The following is a 20,527-nucleotide window of genomic DNA, read 5'->3' as shown; positions in this document are numbered from 1 at the left end:
TGGTGACATCTGTCTAAAAGCCGGAATTATCAGTCCTTCGAGTAAATGTTTGGCATCAATTGAAGTTATGTTTATTATACTTTTTGCAAATATCTTGTTTTTATCAGATTTGGTAATAAATTAACTACCAATATGTACCTACACTTGTAGCAATACTGTGAGTCAAATCTAAGGATTAGGTAAGAATATCCAATTCTAAGAACTTAAAAAGAAACGAGGTCCACTAGGTATATGGAAATTTTTAAGACAAGTTATTTTCCTCAAATGCTCTGGTTTCTTCCTAAATTTACGCTTATAGTACTTTGGACATTGTATCATCTACGAATGTGTCATTTATTACCAAACACCACTATCCTAGTAATACAACTAAGTTAACAGTGACAACTCTATAAAAACTCACCGCCACAAGAGCATCATTCCCGTATGCTCTGCCTTCGAGGGCCAGTTCCTTGTCGAGCATAGCGTCCAGCTGTTCCAGCTGATGGCACGAGGCGCGGGCCGAGATCCAGCTGGAGGCCAGGATGAAGGAGCCCAGGATGAAGGAGGCAGCCACCACCGTCAGCGCAGCGATCCGCGCGATCTGCACCGACGACGACTGCCGCTGTCTGTATGCCTGTAACATGCAAACGTATACTGTGAATCAAATGGGTGTTCGTTCCCATAAAGTCTTAAGTTATAATGTATCGTTAGTCCACATTTTCCTTAGTCAGAATTTGGTTTTTCTCAGAAACGCGTAACTTTGCCACATTTCCATAAAACAAACCTAGCCTAAACCTATTTAAAGATAAAGTTAACCGTTTCAGAATTATGACTAATGATAATCCAGCAATCATTACTTTCAATCATTATGTCAAAGAAAGGGAAACGATATATAGGAGGAGGAGGATACTCCAATTTCAAGGACTGAAAAAGAAACGAAGTCCGTTACTCTTTGGAAAAGTTACTTTATGAGAAGTACCTAAAGTAGGTACAGCTTTAGTTACCTATCCTATAGCACCCATCGCATGAATGATGGATGAAACTACCTAGGTACGCCTAATATTCAATATATTCTCATACTTGCACCTAAAATTAATTTGGGTTTAAAATAGTGGTCACTTTCCTGTCGGGGTCAAGATCATTTGCTTCATGTGCAATGTGGTCATTACAGATTTTTTTATTAGAATTTCTTTTAGAATATCAGATGAATAGTCGTTATCATTCTTATCATAATCATCTTACGGGGAGAACATACACCAGGGGAGTTACCATGACGTGCTAAAGCCGTTCAGTTTAGGTTGAGAGAGAGGGACGGAGCTATGTAACTGCTATAGCTGTGTCCCTTTCTCTCAACCTAAACTGTACGTCTTTAGTACGTCATGGTAACCCCCCTGGTGTGTGTGGGATTCATACACTCATCGACTCAATAGGTCATAACAAGCAACCGTGTTGATAGTTTGATACTGCAGAGGGTTCCTTAAAACATGTGTCACGGGTGACAAAGATAGTCCTCTATGTATAACTCTAAAGCAATCATTTTTCCAACCAACTAGAAGACGGCAATGGGAATTGAGTAATTATTTTCTTTATCACCCTTCATTAATTAACTTATCTGTTGAATTAGGCGGGGCTAGCATTAGGTCACAGGTAATTATATCATTTATTATTACCGACATAAAAATACGGCCACTAAATGCCTATAAATGTATGCACGAAATAGGAATGACACGAAGACGATAAACGGGAGTAATTACTGCCATTTAGGAAGGTTTTATTAAAGACATATCTTTTTAGGGTTCCATTAGTCAAGGTTCCCCCGGTACTCTTTAGGTCATCATGTCTATTTCCCTGGTCGTCGGGTTGTCCTCGGTTTAGCTCTATGATTTCAATAATAATATTAGCATAGATTAAATATAACAAGATCATACCATCCCATACATTAAAATGCGACCGCCTTAGACTGCGCTTACACTCCACCACACATAGATGGCGCCACAAAAAAAATGTCTTGTAGCTTTCGATTATACTTGTAGATGGCGTTAAGTGTCACTTTTGACATAGATTTACGGCTCGGAATTGACACTTAATGCCAATCTACAAATAATCGGAGGCAACAAGGCATTTTTTTGTGGCGCCATCTATGTGTGGTAGAGTGTAAGCGCGTTCGTAGGCGGTCGCATTTTAATGTATGGGATGGTATGATCTTGTTATATTTAATTTATGATATTAGGCCTTGATGATAGCATCTGAACGACACTTGAAATAAAATAAATTTTGAAAAAACCACCGACATTTTGGACCGATATCCACCAAACATGGCTAATACAGCTTTCAAACAAAAAAAAAGTCTAAATCGGTTCATCCGTTCGGGAGCTACGATGCCACAGACAGACACACACACACAGACAGACACGTCAAACTTATAACACACCGTCGTTTTTACGTCGGGGGTTAAAATACTTTTTTTATTAGCCTATATGGTGTCCCACTGCTGGGCAAAGGCCTCCCCTTCCTTTCTCCAGTCCTAAAAATACATATTTGAATTTTTTAGTAACCAATTTCTCCCGTAAAATGGAGAGTTTTTTACTGGGTACATTTTACTTGTTCAACTTATTTTTCAGGTCTGGTCATTGCCAACATAGTTTTCACTGCAATACACATTACACACGAGTACATTGCGTGTCCCACCTGATTACTCGTCGTCACTGATACACAATGAATTGAATTTACATGCTAGGGTAAACGCGCCTCATTCGGTGACACGCCTAATTCGGTGATACAAGCTTTGAAGCACTATTCCGAAAAACGATTTTTGGTTGTTTCACCGAATTAGGCGTGTCACCGATGAGGTTACCCTATTTTCGTTGCTACGTCCGCTGGGACACGATTAATTCATACACAAAATAGTACAATAACCAGTGCAATTCTACGAATATGCAATATTAATCATCGATACTGATGGCAATGAAAAAACATTGAATAATAATTTAATAAAAACCATTGTTTAAAATCGATTAGTCTTGCGTGAAGCAACACTTTCCGGTCGCTACCACTGAGTTCAGCTAGCCATGGTTTGATTACCATTCGAAAATACATTCAAATTATTATCTTCTATAATCCTACAATTTAAAAATGATTACATTGATTATTTGATTACTTAATTACGTAACTAGTTCTAGTTTTCATATCTGAACATTAAGGTGAATAAAGGTACCTCAAAGCTTTAAGTAAAGGATATAATACCATTTGAGGTAGGTATTTTTAATTTAAACAATCATAGTTGCATTCAATTGGTAGACTAATGACGTAAGGACTTTCTAGGAACAAATCGGCTACTGATGTGGGTTCGTGTTAGGTCGTAGGCCAAGACCCGTAGTTGATTTACTTAAACCATAAATCTCTAAGAGATTACATCATGCTGAGTTGGGTCCATTTCGTGATGAACACTTTTATGTCATTTTGTTCTTTGCCATTTTATGTTTGATGTCTGTACATGTCCGTACATGTTATGTGATCGTCATGAATAAATGTCTTTTATCTTTTATCTTTTATCTTTATCATAATAGTTCTATGTAAGCAATTATAATTATTAAGAACACTCTGCGTATTTCACTTTACTTGAATAGCCACGGAGCTCATCATAAAAGAAGCAATTCGCACTTGAAGCGCCATGGAGTCGTTTCAGCGGGGCAAAGTTAATGAAGTGACGGTTTACTAACAACTCCGAAACGGTTTCAACAGAATTGCAGTGTTACATAAGTTGCGTACTGCAGGGACGAAGCCGCCGGCCTCTGGGGGGGGCAGAGGGGCCAGTGAAAGTACTTCCATGATTGCATTCGAGAAATCCATCAACATCTTTCGCGAGTGCAAACGCCGTCGATTTCGATCTTTACAATTTGCTCTGCTAAAGTGCCTCGCCGTTAGCGCGAAACACACTCATTTACTTGAACCACTCGTTCGAAACGAAAATAATTTGCATATTATTTTATCATTTGCTGTTTTGGAAATTTTAAAAATTAAAGAAATCATGTTAGGTTATGCGTTCAACTATACGTTCGCGGTTGTTCAACGGTTACAAAACTGTTAACTTATATAAAACGTTAATGTTGAGCTTACGTGCAATATTTGCTTACGATGTAGGAAACCAGAAACTGCTAATGAATTTCCGTATGTTTAAACAAAATGCATTTTTATAGTTAGGTATTATTATCGTTAACTATTCTCATGGAATCCATCAGCTAGGCGCCAATCGTAAAATGTTCAAGAGAACACTTATATTAGATATTTTATATGTTCTAATGATGTCTAGTCTTAACCCTTCCACAACCTTGAATTTTAATAATTTAATGCCCTAGGTATTTTTCTTTTATGGTAAAATTTTCATTTAAATCGTTTCATATTTTCAAAATAATTAACAAAGGAAAACTAGGTAATATATATAATAATTATTTTTTTCTGTATTTATGACTTTTATTTGATTTTTAAAGGAATGGGAGGGACGGACGTATGTCCGTTGAATGGTTTTTTATCAGAATATGTATGCAGGTATGTATAATTGTATAGGTAGGTACATAAGTATATACACCTACTTTAATACCAAATACTTCATACATACATATAATTACTTCATACAAAAAGTCCTATTACGTAGGTACGTACCTATGTACGAATTGGTTTACCATGCATAAAAGTAGGTAATTATGCTAAATACACTTGTAAGTACTTAGTAAATACATGAGTAGGTACTAAGATAGATATTAGATAATATATTGTATACATACAAGTAGCAAGTTTATCGCTGTGTTTTCTATGCGGTAATTATTTTTATGACAATCAGCCATTGTTTTTTACATAACAGGAATTTAAAGAGAAATCGCAATATAAGTAATTGTTCATAAAATTTTATGACGAAAGTGAAATATTTATTAAGATGAACTGTAAGTATGCACCATCGTGCAAATGTGCAATTTTTGCATGTTTAACTTAACTTTAAATGATTTAAACACTCACGTACGAAGAGGGCGATAAATATTAAACTGCACGAATGAAAAAATATGTAACATTCTCAAGTAAAAGGTATCACATTTTTCCCTTGTGCGTTTTCACATTATTCGATCCCACATTGTGAAGGAACGATGTCCTGTATAATTAAAGGCTGCATCTTTGACATCCTTTCTACATCCGATATCGGATCGGATAATGTAAAAACGCTCTAAGGGTGAAATTTGCATCTATATTCGCATTACCTATTAAACCGTCCTTACGCTTAAACAAGAATGTGGTACCTTTTGCTTGAGAACAACACATAATATGTAGGTATTGTAGGTAGATATAATTTTATAATAGTGGAACCGCATAACGTATTTCATTTTAATTGAAATTCACGGAAAAACTAATTACTATCGAGCCATCGTAAAAAAAAATGTCATTTTCATGGTAAAGGTACCACATTGTCGGCTTTATTGCTTACCATAAGGACGAAATTTGCTCGTATCTTTATACGAATTACGTGTTAGAGCCATGCGCGGATCCAGGGAGGGGGGGGGGGGTATGGTGGTCATGACCCCCCCCTGGAGCCTAAGTTGGCCATACAAATAGACCACGTGACCCCCCCTGGGGCCCGGGCCTTTACCACGTGACCCCCCCCCCTGGGCACGAAGCTGGATCCGCGCTTGGTTAAAGCGTCTCGTCGCGAGCGTTAAGCGACAATGTGGTACCTTTAAAATGTCACAAATATTAGTTACTGATCTTAGAAAACACGAGACTGCATCATGAAGGGTTGGTTGGTATCCTTACTTGCCTTGTTTACACATTGCTTAGTAAATGTTAATTGGCTTGCTGAAAGAGTTGTTAATGGGTAGGAGGTCAGAACAAAAAGGACCCTGACATTAGGAAAGTTGTTGCATTGTAAATGTATAACTAAGGAATTAGGTCAAGGTATTCTGGAACGATACGGAAAGAAAATATAACTTGCACCACACGAAAGGCTCTCTTGATTCTTCAAAAATGTATGAGAAATTAGTATTTCGTCTACAAAAGTGCAAAGTAATAAGCGTCATACAAATTTTAAGTTGATGTCCTAAGCTTGCTGTTAATATTTACTTAATGAGGATTTTAATCACAAATATTCAGTAAATTATAAGATTCAGTTTCATATTTTACAGTTCATATTATGGTTACCCCTTATTGCCAAGAGTGGCACTGAAACTTAGTAGTTCATGTGCTCTGCCTACCCCTTTATGGGATACAGGCGTGATTATATGTATGTTATATGTATATTATGGTCATTTTTGGTTTCATTCGATGGCAAAATGTGTTAGGCTATTTACCAGTTGAACCAGTGGGAATTTTCTTCCCAATAGACTTACTAATAGAATGAATAGGTCAATGTGTTTAACCCTCGACCTGCCTTGAAACCCTGACCGCGCTTAAGATTCCACTTTCAGAACTCGCTACATTCGTAGTTCAATAATAGAAACTTTTGCTTGCTCGGGTATCAATATTAGCACGAGCGGTTAAAAAATAACATTGCCAACTTATAAAACAAAGAACTGTAGTAAAACAAATTACTTAAATGAGTTTAGATATAGATACAACAAAACATATAATAAGTAAGAAGAAACACATTAAAAAGTTTACATAACTATGTTCCTATAGTTTATTCTGATAAATTTTAAAGCCTATTAATGCATTTTGAGGGAGGTATGAGCTAATTATTCCTACCTTTTTTGCATACCTAAATTCAATAAGCTGAATTAGCCCTCCAAATAATGGTTATTAATTTTTCAACTTTGCCCCTAAGTCATTGTTTACTTAACCCCTCGTTGACATTCGAGCAAGCAAAAAACAAAAACAAGATTACATATAGCAAGAACGATATAATACGAGACTGACAAAGCCCATACAAAAAAGCGTAAGGGACGGACCCAATCATGGACAGTTTAAGAAAAAATTCGCCTGTTTTTGATATTTCACTGATAAATGTAAAAATTCTACCGCCAAGCGTGTTAAATCTTGAATGTCCCATCCTTCTTCTACATTTCAAGCGTATTGCAGAATAGATACCTACTCCTATTGGTTTCTTCATAGTTAAAAAATTAAAACTAGGTGTTTTTTCTCCAATTATGGACGGCAGTTCTCCAGTAATGGATCCCCCATTATGGACAGTGAAATAAGTTTAAAATTTTACTTTTAAAGCCAACTGATACGCAATGAGTCAATTTTATATGCCATAAATACAATTAGTTTGGGTTATTTTAACATAGGATTGTTTCTTGTAAATTTTGGTTTTGTAAATTGTTCCTTGTCCATCATAGGAGGTAGGCAGTTTTTCGGGTCCAGTAATGGACACTCGCAAAATAACGTCATTTCTTTATATCTTTGGAGCAGCAAACTAGTATGTTTTATACCTTATCTCATGCTTAATGCAGTAAGTAAAACGCATTCAAGATTACACCGTGCGTTATTTTTTTATTATTTTATACATAAACTCATCTCTCTTAGCAACATTACTAAGAATTCGTCTTGATATTTTTTTCAGTAAACTGGTGAATTTTATCTTGTCTCCAAATCCTTCAGAAATAACCGAATTAATTGAAACTTCAAAATTAAACAGCTCTAGAACTCTAGTTTATGGTACATAGCCGTCAGTTTTTAGAAACTTATTTTAGATACTTATTTTTAAGGATTTGTGTTTTTTTGTCCATAATGGCATCACCGTCCATTATGGGGTATTTAGGTGTCCGTGCCTTCGCTTGAACCACTAATGAGATTAACACCTTCATAACTCGGCCCTAATCGAGTGAATTCCTCGACTAGTAGCGCCATCTGGCGCGCCAGTCAAGTACTAGTGTCGCCCGGTTACCAGCGCTCGGCTGCTTTTTCCTCAGTACGCTTTTGTAACTCGGCCGAGCAACACGTTTACAAAAGCAAGTCTTAAAAAAAAAAAAGTTCGAGAAATTTAAAACATCGAAAAGATTATGATTACTTCTAACTTCGTGATATTCCGCTCGGTGCCTTTGGCCCAGCGACGAGACGCAGTGACCTCCTGTAGGCACCGTCATAAATACGCGGATACATATGCCTCACTCACGTGAGACTGACATGGCGTCGTCCCGTGAGACGACAGACGTCGTCCCGTGAGACGACAGACGTCGTCCTGTGAAACGACAGACGTCGTCCCATGAGACGACAGACGTCGTCCTGTGAGACGACAGACGTCGTCCCGTGAGACGAAAGATGTCGTCCCGTAACACGATAGACATTGTCCTGTGAGACGACAGACTTCGTCCTGTGAGACGACAGATGTCGTCCCGTGAGACAACAGACGTCGTCCCGTGAGACGAAAGACGTCGTCCCGTGAGACGACAGGCGTCGTCCCGTGAGACGACATGACGTCGTCCGGTGAGATGACATGGCGTAGTCCCGTGAGACAACAAGCGTCGTCCCGTGAGACGACAGGTGTCGTCCCGTTAGACGACATGGCGTCGTGCTGTGACACGACAGGCGTCGTCCAATGAGACGACATTGCATTGTCCCGCGAGACGACAGGGTGTGTTCCTGTGTGGTGGCATGGAGACGATGAAGAAAATTGACAGTGTAATCCTATGCACCGTCATAAAGAATATAAGGGACAAATGCCACGCTCACGTAAGACGAGACAGAGCGACGTCCCGTGAGACGACATAGGTTCGTCCCTTGAAAAGTCATAGCTTCGCCTCGTGAGGTGACAGGACACAAGAGATGTTTTGAAACGACAGATGAGGTCCCATTAGACAACCTGGCCTATGAAAAGATAGGGCCCACGATCCGATAGGGCATCGCCTCGTGATATGACAAAGGAGATCATTCATTGTGCAGACATGATTCGTCATTAGAGACAACATGAGTAAAGTGGTGCTGTGCGAAAAAGTACACTGTCATAGAAATTGACAAGCGTCGTCCCGTAAAAGATTAAACTTTGCAGCGACTTGGAATTTGGATTTCGTTGCCCTATGCGATGATTTACGACATCCTGTGAGAACCCATTGGGTTATTACATGCTATGCACTAATTCACCTTTCGTGTCATGAGACGAGCGTTGTGATCACGAGGCAAAATGTTGTATTTGTACTCGAATCTCAATGAGATTATGTCGCTTTAACATCTACTTTGCGGTAATTAGCACAACTCTTAGCTAAACATACTTTGTATAAGGTATTTCTAACCATATCTACTTCGTAGAAGGTCTTTCAAATCAGAACCACAGCGTACGTGTTAACCTGAGACATACACAATTACACAGTTTAGTCATTGTCTTATTAGACAAAAATCATCACGTGATGGGTTCCCATAAGTGGGGTCGTTTTAGACAGGTAAAGTGAACGCCATCGGCGTCGTCTCAATTGCCTAATTAGCTAATACATAATCAGCGTGGTCACCTGACCAACAGATGAATGATTGTGAGGAATGTCCAAATTTATCTCACTCGTGAATATCTGAACGGCCATAATGATGACGAATGTGTGATCCAATTACTGTAAAGCAACGCCGTTATTGCCAACCTAATTTGTCATGTCAACTTTTAGAATGCTCGTCATGATAGAGGTTTATTAGCAGGTTTGACGTTGTGAAACTCCACTTCCACATCTAAAAACGTGTGGGTGGAGCTTCGGTAGCAATTAACTAGCACTTTGTTGCCAGATACTAAGCGAATTAAGAAATATACATAATAGTAATGCTAAACAGAATGAAAAACCACTTTATATTACAAAGCCCTTCTTGCCCAATCAGAAAGGGAGAGGGGGCGGCGAAGATACCAATAGAAAAAAGAAAATCCATTAATTTATGCCACTGTTTTACGCTATTCCTAGAGTGCAGATTCTTTTAAATGAATGATTAGAGCTCTAGTCTCATCAACTCACGGGCGTCAATAATTGACGCATGGTCTTGGGTCTTGATACGGACTTTAGAAATGCAGAAGAACCACTCAGGTACTTAGCAAATGTTGACTATTAGCTACAAAATAACTTACCGCGAAGGAAAATTCTTGTACTAGGCTCATTACTCTGTGAAACCTGGATATTCGTCTGTATTTCAGCAAACTTATAGATCTCCGGCTAAAACATCCAGTCGGACTAATGGCGGATAATGTTCCAGTATATGTTGTTCAGTATACCGAACTGACAAAAGTATTACTTCTGTAATAATCGACCCAGTAGAGACTTCTGAACCAATTCATTTAGAAATAAAAAGCTACAGCTCGGAAAGTTTTCTAAGTACGATATATACATATATGTACTACAAATTGACCTCAAACTGCCGTTAATCGACCAACAGTTAGAATACTCAATCATGCATTATTACTAACGTTAGCTAGACCAAGGTTACAGACAATCCTTGAAGAGGTTAATTACAAAGACAACAAACTCGTACCGGAAATCTGACTCCCAAATATATACGATATATTGTGGATAGTTTGGCAAAATGACTTAAAGGATATGTGATTTAGTACAATAGCATTTTAGTATGCCTTGTTGCATTGTTACTCAGGACGGACTCTCGTCGTAAAAGGATGTGTCGGTTGCCCAGTTCGATGGCGTAATGTTACGAATCCTATGTTTCTATAAATAACTAACGAATTAGATTAAAGAGACGACCGAACAATATTCTCAAACTATTTACAGCGAAGAACTATGGCTTACATCTCTTGACCGAAGTAAATGAAGTTGGTCCTAAACTTAAACAACTACACAAAACAAAGCAAGAAACCGTGTAGGTAAATTGTATTCAAAGTGCTTATTTGTTGTATGAGTATGATATATCGAAAACACTTTAAGCTCATTAAAACCAATAGGGCAATACATTTTCTGAGAGAAGCCGATTTTCACAATTTGCTAAGGCACTCTTATGGATAAAATGTTGAAAGGTAGTCACTGAATGTGGAGGCCTGTTTCTGAAATAATAAATTAAACGGAATGAAGGATGAATCTCTTTCGATTTTAGAACACAGTTTCCTCTTACAAATAAAGAGGCGCTCGCATCCTAAAATTATCGCCCGCTACTGCGGTATTACTAACAGAAAGTTCCCGTTTATTTCATTTGACAAATGTTTTCTGAATAGGTTTCTGGGGCCTAGAGAGATTAACAGAAGTTGTATATATACAATTAACTTTTGGAACTCCATTAGCGCGTTGTAGGATCGATACACATTTCCGCAGTTGCTTACTAAACGCCATTTATTAGAATTTTGCGGCGCGACTATTTGTCAGTAACAGAGGAGATGCCACAACTTATTCAAAAACGGTTCGTAAGGTCAGAGGACGAGTCCCGGTCCCAATTGAATTTAGTGTAAGGAACTAGAAATATGATGTTTATAACATTACTGTGCTTATGACTTAATTTATAAGACTTCGGACTCCTAATATACCTGACATACAAGAATTTGTTAAGACACTCATAAAAGGGAGCGCAGATTCAAGGCAAAATGGGTTTCTAGTGGTAACAGAAAACTTAAAATTATTGCCGTTTAAATAGATATTGATGAACTATATATTTATCAGAAGTAAGGTCTTGAAACCTAAATGAAAAATAAAAGCTCAGCGCTTAAGGTACGGCAGTACTTATAGCTACGATATTTTTACCTATTGGTCTCGGATGACAGGCAAGTGTAAATACCATTGTCATCGTCCGTGGCGCTACATGCTACATCCGTGTGCACGTACGACTTTTAAGAAAATTCTAATTATATGCCATACGATAAATAAATAATTGTCATCTCGACATAATTGTAGAATCAGGTATTACCCTACATAACAGTTGCATCTTGTTTGTGGGAAGTCTCGCTGCATATGGATTTTGGGAAATAAGCAAGAATACAGTAAATATTAACCCGTATGTTTATGTGTATACATCAGTTTATAAAGAACGTGAGACATTTATATTATTCGCACAAAAGAGCAATATATAATATATTGCTTTGCAATTTGGTAATAAATTACGAAAGTTCTGAAAAGAAAACTATTTACTATCTTAAGCTGATGACTGAATTTTTATTATAAATGGGTAATCGTACATCATTAACCCTTATTTGAAGAGTTATCTGTCATCTTACATTCTTATTAGAATATCGAAATGGACTAAAGAGCCATAAGTCGTAATGTTTTAGAATTACTAGCTCACGAATCGTACAATTTTGCCTTTATAAATTCGGCTAGTCAGCACATAAGTCATAAAAATGATAAGCCTAAAAATATATGCATCACATATTCATAATTATTCAAACACAAATTAAATATTTCAAATATCGAAAAAAGCATACTAGCTAGACATAGTAAAAGACTAAATAAAGTTGACGCGTACAGTGTAGAGAGGATTCCCGCATTAACATTGATGTATATTCATGGAAGTATCAAAGTCAATTTAATTATAAATAATTGCCTTCATTTGATCTTCGCCTAAGTATGTGTGACTCATTAGATCATTGATTCGTTTCAATCGCTTGTATCCCAAAGCTTTTTGCTCAGTTGACCCAGGATTTTAATTTAATAGGAAAAATTTGCATAGTTTCCGTTCTCGTAAAGACTTTGAGTAGGAGCTTACCTTTTATTATATGGATCCTTAGCTAACCATGGCCATGGTATTGTCAATTCAGTCAGAAGCCGAAAATGTATTATCATCTTATTTGCAGTTTTGCTACCAGTCCAGCAGTAACGCATACATTATCGTGATGTGGGTATAAATTACAAATTAACATATGATAGCGTGCAATTTCTTCCAACTCAAGCGTTCATTTCAATTGTTTTGGCAAATGTATATTTCATATACAGAATTCATAACACATTATGCTATGGGAAATGTTGACATTTGGCAGTGGGCTATGTAAGACAATGTTTAAGCTATGTCAATATTGCTTATTACTCAGTACACTAACAATAATATGTGCATATTCGGAGATACATATAGGCGCATTACTTATGGTACAGTAATCAATTTACATGAAAAATAAAAATTTAAACATAATGTCATAATGCTCATGGCAGTGCTATGATATAATTGTGTATTATAGTTACATGATATAATTATAGTTATCTTAAGCAGAAGAAGACTAGTATCTTGCTGAATTTATAAGACAAAAAACATGTATATGATCTTGTTCTGACTAGGGACTGTTGTAAGGGAAACGCGAGACAAATTTAGCCGACGTTGATGTAACACCCATTGATGAAGGGGAAGCTCTTCAGAGTTTGGGTTGCTACAGATATTTTCTCACAAAAATGTTATTGAAATAACAGGTTTTATTTCCGTAAATATTGTAATACCGATCTATTAACTACTGGCTTCCTGTCGGTTTTATGTTATACATAAATTAAGTGATTCACCACCATCATAGAGTCATAATGGATAACTGTGCTGTGCTGTGTGGAGTCAGTTTCAACTCATGAAACCTTAGTGGCTAAATTTTGAAACATCCCTTTGTATACCTTCCTATTTCTTATTATGACATTTCTGTATAAATAAAGTATATCAGTCACAGTACGCCCTAACCAGCGCCGGCAGAGGTTTAAACACGTCTCATTAGTGGTTCAAGCGAAGGCACGGACACCTAAATAGAACCGTTTTTCCCCCGAAGGGTAAAAAACGGATATTTAGGTTCCTGCCGAAGCTTGAACCACCCTTAAGGGCCTTGCCGGCTAAAGGTACTGAGGAAAAAGCAGCCGAGCGCTGGTAACCGGGCGACACTAGTACTTGACTGGCGCGCCAGATGGCGCTACTAGTCGAGGAATTCACTCGATTAGGGCCGAGTTATGAAGGTGTTAATCTCATTAGTGGTTCAAGCTTCGGCAGGAACCTAAATATCCGTTTTTTACCCTTCGGGGGAAAAACGGTTCTATTTTACCCCCTGAAATGTATGGGCTTTTTAGGCTTAAAACTAAATGACGCTGTTTTGCAGCCTGGAAGTGGCCAAAATCATATTTTCCTCAAATATTTTTGCGTGTATTTATTTTTTATAAGATCAAATGGCATAATTATTTATTTATTATAATATCACGATATCACGTCAACATACATTTTGAAAAAAATAGTTATTTGTTTTACAAAGGGACAAAGTTGTTGTTTAACCGCACATGCCAATATTGATACCCGAGCAAGCGAAAGATTCCAATATTGAACCGCGAGCGTAGCGAGTGAAACACAAAATTTTTCACCAAACCAACACGAACAAAATACTCACTATAGAACATCAAACTAAATCAAATCTATCAATCTAATCAATGTTTATGATTCAAATTGATCATTTACACGTAAATTATACCAGCTAGCTCAAGACATCAAGTTAAAATTTGTATGAAATTACTTTGCACTCTTGTGGATAAAATGCAATTTTGCTATCTGTTTTCGAATAGCAAAGTAATCCTTTACCAGTTGGTGTGGTGAAAATAAATTTGTTGGCATCATTAGTGTAGTTATTAATGTACCTATTTAATAGGTGGCGCTTAAAAAATGAGGTACCATTCTTAGTATAAAAATTGTAAATCCTATATAAATTATCCTTGCATATAGCAAGTATAAAAAAAATCTTACGAGGGTTCAATTAACTTTGCCACTGAATAAAACTCATAATTAACGTTCATTCAATTTAATGCGTTAATGAGTTTATAAGGTAAAATACCCCATAATGGACGGTGATGCCATTATGGACAAAAAAAAACACAAATCCTTAAAAATAAGTATCTAAAACAAGTTTCTAAAAACTGACGGCTATGTACCATAAACTAGAGTTGTAGAGCTGTTTAATTTTGAAGTTTCAATTAATTAGGTTATTTCTGAAGGATTTGGAGACAAGATAAAATTCACCAGTTTACTGAAAAAAATATCAAGACGAATTCTTAGTAATGTTGCTAAGAGAGATGAGTTCATGTATAAAATAATAAAAAAATAACGCACGGAGTAATCTTGAATGCGTTTTACTTACTGCATTACGCATGAGATAAGGTATAAAACATACTAGTTTGTTGCTCCAAAGATATAAAGAAATGACGTTATTTTGCGAGTGTCCATTACTGGACCCGAAAAACTGCCTACCTCCTATGATGGACAAGGAACAATTTACAAAACCAAAATTAACAAGAAACAATCCTATGTTAAAATAACCCAAACTAATTGTATTTATGGTGTATAAAATTGACTCATTGCGTATCAGTTGGCTTTAAAAGTAAAATTTTAAATTTATTTCACTGTCCATAATGGGGGATCCATTACTGGAGAACTGCCGTCCATAATTGGAGAAAAAACACCTAGTTTTAATTTGTTAACTATGAAGAAACCAATAGGAGTATCTATTCTGCAATACGCTTGAAATGTAGAAGAAGGATAGGACATTCAAGATTTAACACGCTTGGCGGTAGAATTTTTACATTTATCAGTGAAATATCAAAAACAGGCGAATTTTTTTCTTAAACTGTCCATGATTGGGTCCGTCACCTTACGCAGTACGTTAAAACCCAAAAACCCACTGCCACAAATGCGTTTTTGGAGAACAGACTATAGACTTATCTTGACATCTTTTATGTAGGCAGGGTTTTAAAGATCTATTTATGCACGATCCTGTAAACGACGAATAACAGTACGGTAGTATAAAAAGCAAGCAGTACCATATATTATTAAAATGATATTTGAATAATGGTCGTTCCCAGTGGAGGCTTATCTAACACAATATGAGCCATCTCGTGCATCATAACAACAACCATACTTATTAAGAATAGCCACTTTCTACTTAAGTGTTCTCAAAACATTTTGTCTCACTATCTTGCGAGCCTAATGTAACTTGGCCTCAATCATAGTAACAACCCCCAACCGTCGGGGGTCAGACTTGAATGGAACCTAGATAGTGGTCGGTAGCCGTTAGGATATCTTTGTAATTGGCTGCAGTGTTGGGTGACTAACATTTATGTACAATACTGTCCAACGCAGTAGGCATCGAAGGCGAACTAAGGCATTGTAATTTGGTATTTATCTCAGCTCTCATTCTCACTCAAACATATTCAAATAGACGAAATGAAATAAATACATTGAGTTAATATCTTATTTCTGAAATCTGAACACGCCTCTCGGCCATTGTCTGTGCGCTTCGGTGTCGAATAAACAGCCTTATTGATATTCATAATGATTGTTCGATGTACCTACATCGATTGAATTAATATCTACTATAATGTAATATGTTTACACATCGCGTCGTCGGTGTAAAAACCAGCAATTTGGTAACGTCACGAAAACTAAACAAGTATCTGTTTAGGTAAATATCTGCGGAAAATAAAACTGTAAACACGATGACGGAGCAGAGATCGAGAGCTGCGGCAATTTGTTGTACTTAAAAATATTAATTTTCACCACACCAACTGGCAAAAGCTTACTTTGCTATTCGACAACAGATAGGAAAATTGTATTTCATCCACAAGGATGCAAAGTAATTTCATACAAATTTTAACTTGATGTCTTAAGCCGGCTGGTAGAATTTACTTATAAATGATGATTTTGAATCATAAATATTCAATATATTGATGGATTTGATTTAATTTGATGTTTTATAGTTAGTATATTGTTCGTGTTGGTGTGGTGAAAAATGTTGTGTTTCACTCGGTGGCAAAGTTTGTTCAACCTTCGTGCCTTGAAACCCTCGCAACGCTCAAGATTCCACTTTTTGAACCACTTGCTACGGTCGCGGTTCAATATTGGAATCTTTCGCTTGCCTTGGTATCAATATTGGCACGTGCGGTTAAACAACAACTTTGCCCCCTTCTAAAACAAAAAACTATTGTTCGGCTAATCGCTTCATAATAGAAATGTTTATGATTCGCATAAAATTTAAAATTACCATTCTTTCGCGGACGATGCGGCTGCAATTTTTGTGCGTTTTAAATTATAACACGGAAAAATATCCGCATAAATACGAATGGCATTTACAAATATTGGAACATTCCAGAATGGAATTGTTTGTGCTTCAAAAGTGAGCAGGCTGTGGGTAGCTGACCAGTCGGACGTGACGCAAGACCGCGGCGGCTCTGCGGCCACGTTCGGTCAACTGTCCTAGTAACCGATTTCACTGCAATTGCTCTTATTGTTTATTTATCTTTACTGCTGCAAGCTAATCCGTTTCCAATAGGTGCTAAACTACCACCTTTTACTGCTGAATTAGGCAATCATTTGATTAGCAGTTGCTGAAACTTGATTAGATTTAAGCGGTTATTTTTATAGTGTTCAGTTTGTATGAAAATGAAAACTTTCATTTTGAATCTATACTCCATACTAATTTATAAATGTGAAAGTGTGTGTGTCTGTTTGTTTGACCGTCTTTCACGGCAAAACGGAGCGAACTATTGAAGTGATTTTTTAAGTAGAGTTAGTTTAAGGGATGGGGAGTGACATAGGTTTATTTTTGTCTCTTTCTAACCCCCCACTTCCCTAAAATAGGGGGTGAAAGTTAATTATATGGAGCAATCTGCAATTTTCGAATTTAACGCGAGCGAAGCCTCGGGCAATAGCTATGCTATGTTATATTTCTATGCCAATGGATTCCATTCTTACCGAGTAGGTATTCAAAGTTTACTAGGAACCAACTAAACGTTAAGAAGTCCACAAATTGAAGATAACGTTTCCCTACATTTACGATTCTTACCTATAGAAAATGTGTCATGCGTTTTTTTTTTCAAATGTTTATTGATATTTGGTTATTTAATACAAATGTAACTAATTATTCAATTCGCCACACTTAGGTATATTCTAATACCTATAATAACTCAAGGCAATTATTTTTAAGACGATGAAGTTTCAGTAATATCATGACTAGATAAATACGTGAGCCGTAGGAGCGTGATAAGTGGCCCTGTTAATGGATGGCCAGGGACAATAGAACAATGATTTTCCCACATTCGTACGCGACGCAATTCTCGGAAAGGAACGCTTAAGAATTCATTTACTTGTCTACGTCAGACGCATTTGCATGACCGGGGGAGCCGCTGTCATTCCTTGTGTATGCTTACGATTATGAAAAACAACAAACATCCAAAATCCATCTATAATTAGTATTAAACTAACTTGATCGGTTCATCATCGTAAATATCTAATTCAAGTGTGCCAGCTAAACTAGTTTTTGCTGTTATTTATAAACTTCGGTTCATCATCGTAAATATCTAATTCAAGTGTGCCAGCTAAACTAGTTTTTGCTGTTATTTATAAACTACATATTTTTGTTATATTTTAGCGAGAATGTCAATATATTCACTTTAAAACCGTTACTCTTCATTCCTATCTCAAGATAGCGTTCACTTTGCTAGACTACCTACATATATCTTAATATATTTATTAGGGATTGATTACTAGTAGTAGACATGTGAGGAAACCGGACTAATTCCAAAAAGGCCTAGTTACCCTTTGGGTTAGAAGTGGCAGTCGCTTTCATAAAACTAGCGCCTACGCCAAATCTTGGGATTGATTGACACAGCGGACCCCAGGCTCCCATGAACCGCGGCAAATGCCGGGATAACGCAAGGAGAATGATGATGATGATTACTAGTACTAGAGATCTATCACCGGTTAAGTATCTTATTAAACATGATATATTTATTTATCAACTTCAAAGTAATCTACTATAGGTAATGCCTCAAATAATGCCAGTAATTAATATTTTAGATTTTAATAGGTAGTAATATTTTTTGATTATATTCTTATCTATATTACTAAATCTCATAAATGATTCAAAGCCCTGTGGCAATGGCAACTAATAAACTGTAGACGTTACCTTAAGCAGAAAAGGAAAACATCAGAGGTTAGTGAAGTTTTCATAATACCCTGTAGTTTTGTAACACGTCAGCCGCCAACCTTGAATTTTACTGTCATAGTTATTACCGGCCTTTGTTGTGAATGGTTAAACATCCCACTTGTTACGAAGTAATGGATAAAATCTGTCACGAACAGCCATTAGGCTGACCTGTGTCTAAATACTATATAATGTCAGCTTAAAGCTTACCTAAGTACATATGTTACTGTTTATATAAATTCTGTATACATTGTTTTGATAGTAAATTTTGTTATTTTTTTACTCAAACACTTGAATAACTGACCCCCGCTGCCGTTGCCTTTCGCAGAAGGACCCTGACGACTCTAAATATGGAGTTAATAGACAAAAGAGCTATTATGAAACATATCTTTACCATTATGGTAATGATATTGCCTTCCCGGCAAAAGTATGTTGAGTTAGTTACGTCTTTCAAGTGACTTATTACAATAACATTCAAATATAATACGATTTATGAATGTCTCTTTGAATTGTTTCCTTTGGCTCACATATTTTGAATTCAATAGGTACCCAACTGAAAATGTTTACTTAATATAATTGTCTAAGTGAGTTAATTAAGTAACATTAATCATGAACTTATGAGTGCAAGGTTTTTTGCAACACCGAAATGGTGCATAGGTACAATATTGCCACTAGAATGTGTAATATCAAGGGCAATTAAGCCCTTGTTTACAAACAAGTAGCCACTAACACGTCAGCTCAGCACAGCGCAAGAGAAAGGCGCTTTCCCGCATCGAACCGTTTTACTTCGCAACCGTTCCCACTCCTTTATCCCGAGTCTATTCAACCGGCAACTCTAAGAAGACCAACCTTCATCTCGGAACAGTGTCACAATCCAAAAAACTTGATGACAATAAGTAGATCCGTGAGCGTTACGTGCTTAACATAAATCAAAGCTAGTAACGGGTAAATTCATACCGGTGGCGGTTCTGAGGCGCTATACTCGGACGGCGGGTACTCCGGCTTCATGGTGATCGTAGCCATCGAGTCTGGCTGATGCTCTTTCTCCATCACAATTTAATACTGTTCACGATTAAAGGTAATTTTTTGTGTGCGCGCGCGATGTCGGACGTTCGAAGTAGAAGTGCGCGCGGGTGAATGTTGCGGATCGGCGTAGGCGCAGCGCGTGGAGGGGCCGCTGCGATGGCGCGGCGCTCACTTCCCTGGCTGCCGATGTCGCATTGGCCGTCATCGTCACCGTCACTGACGACTTCTAGCTCATCATGCGATTCGTAATCTGTCCAAAGTATGTAAATGTAAGTAAAATGTCATATAAACTTTTCTGATTTCGCCTACTTTTTTTTTTTTTTTTTTTTATACTACGTCCGTGGCAAACAAGCTACTTTCAGAGTTACAAGCATTTAAAAAAATAACAAATTACTTACTTATTATTTTTCAGAACAAAACGCTGCTGTTTTGGTGGCGATGATGCCGTTATCGAACATAATCTAACTATCCTCGTTGATAGATATCAAAAAGTAGATGGTCACACATGACAAAAACGGACATGGATGGGCACATGAGGACACACAAAAGTATTTTCTTTGCTTTACAAATAATATTTACTTTTTATGTGAAAATACATCCAAAAAAACAAAAAAAAGTAAGTAAAAATATTTTTTGGCGAAATTTGCTTGACGTCATATAACATTTTATATCTTTATTTTGCCCTCAGAAATGCGTAGTTAAAATCTTTCGGTTTCCTCATGTTACACC

At 37.0% G+C, this 20,527-nt stretch overlaps 1 protein-coding gene across 3 annotated transcripts in view; it reads right to left on the bottom strand.

The window, feature by feature from the left end:
* LOC125231590 overlaps positions 1-19,943 on the bottom strand; it is a 95,799-nt gene extending 75,856 nt beyond the window's left edge. Inside the window, exons 1-2 of one of the 3 annotated variants that reach the window (XM_048137047.1) lie at positions 19,730-19,943; positions 401-613 (exon numbers count right to left, since the gene is read on the bottom strand). In XM_048137047.1, coding sequence (XP_047993004.1) covers positions 401-613; positions 19,730-19,822 — 306 coding nt within the window. In that variant the 5' untranslated portion in view covers positions 19,823-19,943. The remainder of the gene's footprint in view (positions 1-400; positions 614-19,729) is intronic. The other 2 variants (XM_048137046.1, XM_048137048.1) reach the window with 2 other exon arrangements.
* Positions 19,944-20,527: the final 584 nt, after the last annotated feature.

Source organism: Leguminivora glycinivorella, chromosome 12 (assembly GCF_023078275.1).
Source record: "Leguminivora glycinivorella isolate SPB_JAAS2020 chromosome 12, LegGlyc_1.1, whole genome shotgun sequence".
Taxonomy (NCBI): Eukaryota; Metazoa; Arthropoda; class Insecta; order Lepidoptera; family Tortricidae; genus Leguminivora; species Leguminivora glycinivorella.
The sequence above is the reverse complement of the archived record's forward strand: the minus strand, read 5'-3'. Positions and strand labels throughout refer to the sequence as shown.